Below are 5,509 nucleotides of genomic sequence, written 5' to 3' on the forward strand. Positions count from 1 at the left end.
GGCTATTCCAATGGCCAGACTATGAAGAGGAACCGCAGTATCAAGACGACGGCCAGCAGGACGTCTACGACAACTAGGAATCTTCTGACGTCAAGCGTTGGCATGTGGATTAGATAGTCCACTTCTATTACGCTTCCGCTATGTAATGTGTTCGTTGATCATTAGATCAACTATTTCTGTAATATTGGATCATGTGATCTGAATTTGTAAGATGACTATGGTTTGTAATGAATGATGACTTATGATATCGACTGTTATGTCTCGCAACAACAATCTTCCTGGGATTGCGATGTATGGCATAATAGGCATCTGGACTTAAAAATCCGGGTGTTGACACGGAGGTGGGGCGCGGCCGCTCGGCAGGCGACACATTGCCATTAACGTGGCACAGACTGCCGAAGCGACACAGCGGCACTAGTCGCTGGCGCGCCTGAGAAGACACATTGAGCCAGGGTCGCTGGCAGGCGGGCCCGATGAAACGTCCGCCAAACGCGTGCGCACACTTTGCGCGTCCACGCAGCGTCCGTAGAGATGCATCCGAAACGCATATTTTGGTCAGATTTGCGTCGCCGCGAACGGCCCGATTACTTTGCGTTGCCCTGCTTGAGTAGTAACACGACACATTTTGCGACCCCACAGAGTGACCGTTTGGGTCGTCCCCTTTGAGATGCTCTTAGGGCACCTCCAGCGGCGCAACGCAAACGGACACTGAGCGACCGTTTTCGTCCACCGTGACCAGAAATGCGTCTGGGGCTGCTCCAGCGGGGCGACGCAAAGTGGCCGGGCCGTCCGTGGAGACGCAAACCTGGCCCAAATATGCGCCAGGTTTGCGTCTCCGCGGTCGCGGAAAGTGTCCGCGTTGGGTGCATCCGGGTCCGGTCGGCGGTGACTAGGTAAGCAAAAGATTTTTTCATTACTACTTATTGGCCAAAAGGACCATCTTTACAGAGATGGTTAATCGATTTAACCTAAAACTACAACGGCCGTACCTACTCGCCGTCGCGCGACCTACACCGGCCTCGGTTACTCGCACTCGCGCGCCCTACTACTAGCCGCCGGAAGGGCCGGCGCCTTCGTCGAAGCGGGAGCATTTCACGTACTCCGCGCGCCGCGCACGCTGCACATGGGACACCTCGTCCTGCCGCATGCGGCGTTCGAGGGCCTCGGCCAGGGAGGTGTCCCACAGGGCCGCCGCCTAGGCCGCAGACTGGGCCGCCGCCTCCTCCGCCGCCGCCGGGCCGCCGCCGCAACCCCGCCAGCCGGGCGACGGAGCGGGCCCTGTCCCTAGCCGCCTCGACACCCCTTCGTCCTCGGCGGCGATGGCGACCGCCAGCCTCCGGTTCTCCTAGTCGACCCGCGGGAGAAGGGCCCCTCCGCCGGAGCGAGTCCAGGTCGGAGCACGCACCCCCAGCCATGGCGATCGCATAGTTGTTGGCTTCCTCCTCCGCCAACCGCGCCTGGCGGCGCTGGGCGTCCCCAGCGAGGGTCTCGAAGGACGCAACCAGAACGAGCTGGTCGTCGGCGCAGTCGAAGCGGCCGGGGACGGGGGCGTTGTCGTCCGCCGCCGGAGGCCGCCATCGCCGCACGCGCCTCCACGAAGCTTCGCTCGGCGTCGGCGAGCTCGGCCATGGCGTTGGCGATCTCCGCCCTGGTCGCCGCGAGGCGCCCTTCGGTGCGCTCTGCCGCCTCCGCCACCGCCTCCGCAACCTCCGCCTCCGCCGCCGTCTCCAGGTCCAGCTGCTGGGCCTCAACGCCGGCGGCGTCTACCTCCTCCTCCTCCTCCGGGTTGAGGTGGCGGCACATCTGAACAACGTGCTCCCAACTAAGGTGCTGCCCGGCCATGGATGGATGGTAGGGTTTAGCTTGAGGTGTGCCCGTCGCCCCCGCCGGTGTCCACCATATATAGCTACGGCGGGGCGGGAAACAGCGTTGGCGCGCAGGTCGTTTCCCGCGCGCGCGAAACACCGGCGAAACTTGCCAATGTATTGGGCACGCGCGGGAACGATCGTCGTCGCGCGGGAACAGTTAATCGCCGGCGGCGGTCCTCGACGGGACGTAAAACGCCATTAGCGAGTTTGACGTTGTCCCCGCTAAAAAAATACGTCCGCACCGCTGGAGGTATCCTAGACGCAAACGGTCGCCCTGAGCCACATGGCGTCCGCGGACCGACGCAAACGGACATTTCGGATGTCCGAAATACGTCGGCCCGGTGGAGATGCCCTTAGAGCATCTCCAGCCGCGTCCCCCAAAGCATCCCCCAAACCGCGCCGGATTGAGCGTTTGGGGAACGTGTTTTGTTCGTGCCGCGTTTGGGGGACGTCGCTCCCTAGCCACGTCCCCCAAACGCCTCCCCCAAACATTTAAAATACTTTTTTTTGGCTTTTTTATTTCAATTTCCACAAACTAATACATAATTTGGAACGTGGTTCACACGAAAACATAGTTAGGCACATGGTTTTCCACAAACTAATACATAGTTTGAACCGTCGTGGACACAAATATAAAATTTTGCAAAGAAACTAAACCTAACTAGGCCGTGCATCGAAGGTTTCCTGTGTTCGCTGCTAAGAAAGAACACTCGAGGGCACACCCAGTCACCTAAACTAGAAAATCCAGCGGGAGGATGGTGCCCTTGTTGGTTCTACCGATGAGGCGAACATCCAGAAACCTCCGTGCGCGTGTTCGCTGCGAAGAAAGAACACTCAGTCGTCCTCCTCGTCGGTGCTGTCGCCGTGGTAGTCCCGGCGGCACCGCGTGTCGTCGAAGACCTTGACGCTCATGTCCCTGTCGCCGAAGTAGGAGAACAGGAGGATGAAGCCGGCTTGGAGGCTGTGGTGCCGCGCGAACTTCTCCCAGCCAATGTTGAGGTACATCTTGCCGCGCGCGTCGTAGATCACGTCGACGATCCACCGGTAGTAGCCGCACGCAGCCTCCCGCAGATGCATCGTGCGCGGGCGATCGTCGCCGGCGACGTAGTCGGCGAAGGAGTCCGGCAGCCTCTGGATGCCGCGCGGGTCACCCTTGAGGACGAGGACGAACTCGAACCGCACGTCCGGCTCCACGTCCATCTCCGACGATGATGAAGCCGGCGGCGTGGAAGGAGACATCGAGCGTTCAGCTCTGCCGCGGCCACGACCACGACCACGACCACGGCCGCGAGGTCGGCCTCCGCCTCTACCGGACATAGCGTCGAGTCTTGTTGAGATGGTGGCGGCTAGGGTTTGGGAGAGAGGCGCTAGGGTTTGTGTCGCAACTCCAACTACCGGAAACATTAGCTCGAACATTCGAGTTAGAGATGAAAAGGACCGCTCTTCTGTGAGAGGGACGATGAGAGACGGCCCTTTTATAGGCCGGAGGGAGGCGGAGGAGCGGTGGCGCGCATTAACGCCGGCACGCAGAGCTAGGCGCGACGGGACGCGTCGCTGCGTCGCTGCGGGAACTGCACCGTCGCTGCGTCGCTGCGGGAACTGCACCGCCAATAACTTCCGTCGCGAGGTAGGCGACGGTTAGGTTAAAAATTTATTGTGCCGCTGACGAGTCGGCCCCGCCACTCCCCGCCTCGCTTTTCGTTGTGTCCGGCGTCCCCGGTGCGTCCCCTGTGGGACGGGGATGGGCTCGGAGCGCCGGACACCGTATGGGAACGCGCCGGATAAAAATGGGCTTTGAGGGACGTGGCTGGAGATGCTCTTAGCACTATGGCCCTGGATTGCCATCAGAGCATCCACAGCCCACTCCACTTTGCCACGGGAAAGGCCAATGGCTACCCTCCACACTCCACCGTACGTTTTCTTTGGCAAACTACTACAGTACATCGTACGGAGTGTCCCTTCGAATCACATGCGTGGTGTGACTGGGAGGAGGAAGAACAAGTACGTGACCAGTCGGCTTTACCAAATTAAGCATCAGATGGTATACTCGATCAGCCCATCGATCGCACACGTACTTAACGCGACAACAAATTAAAAGCGGGCCGGTGAAGCAACAACGGCTCATTCATGTACTAGCAAGTAGTAACATTCATGTAGTACGTACATGATACTCGTAATAATATTATTACGATCGAGCTGGTTTAACATGCCGTACGAGTGTAGTAGTAGTACAATGGATGGCTGGTTTCCCTTCGCGTATTATCAATTAATAACTAATCACGCGAGTTCTAGGCAGGAGTAGTATGTCGCAAGGACACACAAATGTACTCAGTGTAGCCGACATGGCGGCGGTATCAACCCTCTGTCGCGCCGACACACTCAGTGTTTGATTAATTGATCGACGATACCTCCTGCATGGAGATCAAGTTTGTTAAACTAGGGAACAAACGATCGAGGATTCAGATTAACAAAGGGATGATGGGAGCCAGTAGATCTCGAAGGCCATCATGCGGGTACTTATTTGCCTCGAAATGAAATAGTAACCTCCAATCCATAACACAAGTGTAGTTTAAACTGGATCAGAGGGAGTAATACCTTTGCACGATGGCACTAGCAGGTAGGCGACGCTTGCCAGAGGTGCAGCTCCAGGTCCATAGTCTCGCCGGCGTCGCTGTCCTCGGAGGCCCTTACCACGCCATCTCGACCTTCCGATGACCCCAGGAGCATTGCGCGCTCCGCCATGCGTGGAGCCCTGCCGCCCCACCTCTCCAACATGCAGGCATCGGCCGCTTGTGTCGACGCCGGCGCGCCACTCCGGTGGGAAGCGATGTTAGCACACATAGACCGGCCGGAGGCAGAATCCCACGGCGCCCGGGTGGACCGGGTGGCGCCTCCGAATAAGCCATCGCCGTATGGGTCGCTGAAGCCGCCGACGCGGTCCTTGCGGTGCGCGTTCTGGTGGCCGCCCAGCGCCTGCGATTTGAGGAACGTCTTGTCGCAGAAGAGGCACTGGAACAGCCGCACCGTCTTGCCGTCCACGCGCGCCGTCGGCGCCGTCTGCGCATGGAACCACGACGGCGGGTCTTTCTCCATCCAGTTGTGTATATATATATGTATACCAAATCAGCTCAGGTAGCTGCTGGCTTGCTGTTGCATCACCGAGCTAATACATGCAATAGCTAGGCTGGGAATGGTAGCGGCGGCGCTCATGTAATAGGAAACGATCTACTCCTATGGACTTGATCAAGCTGAGGAGAAGGAGAAGATAATTGATGGGAATAAATAATGGCGAATCCTTTCCAGGTGAAAGGGACAGAGGTACTACAGGACTGCTGCCTCGTGAAATCTTTAATTTGAAAGGAAAAGTCAAGTGAACCAAACACAGGGTCAAGAGGCGAGCAGCTTATTGGGTAGCATGTGTTTTAAGGAACATTCAAACAGCCTTCTGGACCTATAATCATGATAACTTACATACAATATTTGCAAATCTTTTTTATGGAGGAAACTGAATTCCAAAATTAACTTAGAGCTTAGTTATTTTCAACTTCGGTAACACTGCCGCCATGCTCTGCGGTAGTCCTAAAAGTAGATAATCATGTATCCATAAATGGGCAAAATACCATTCAAAAAATAAATGGGAA

At 57.2% G+C, this 5,509-nt stretch overlaps 1 protein-coding gene across 1 annotated transcript; it reads right to left on the reverse strand.

Moving 5' to 3' along the window:
* Positions 1–4,011: 4,011 nt before the first annotated feature.
* LOC127326882 (uncharacterized) lies at positions 4,012–5,167 on the reverse strand. The gene is made up of 2 exons (XM_051353658.2): positions 4,464–5,167; positions 4,012–4,279 (listed from the first exon to the last, which is right to left on the reverse strand). The coding sequence occupies exon 1, from the start codon at positions 4,959–4,961 to the stop codon at positions 4,479–4,481; it is 483 nt and encodes a 160-aa protein (XP_051209618.1). The 5' UTR covers positions 4,962–5,167; the 3' UTR covers positions 4,012–4,279; positions 4,464–4,478.
* Between the last annotated feature and the right edge of the window lie 342 nt (positions 5,168–5,509).

The sequence above is a fragment of the Lolium perenne genome, chromosome 4 (assembly GCF_019359855.2).
Source record: "Lolium perenne isolate Kyuss_39 chromosome 4, Kyuss_2.0, whole genome shotgun sequence".
In the NCBI taxonomy this organism is placed as follows: domain Eukaryota; kingdom Viridiplantae; phylum Streptophyta; class Magnoliopsida; order Poales; family Poaceae; genus Lolium; species Lolium perenne.

Bases quoted from the DNA above. Each gene is read 5' to 3' on its own strand.
- LOC127326882 (XM_051353658.2), bottom strand. From the start codon at position 4,961: ATGGAGAAAGACCCGCCGTCGTGGTTCCATGCGCAGACGGCGCCGACG.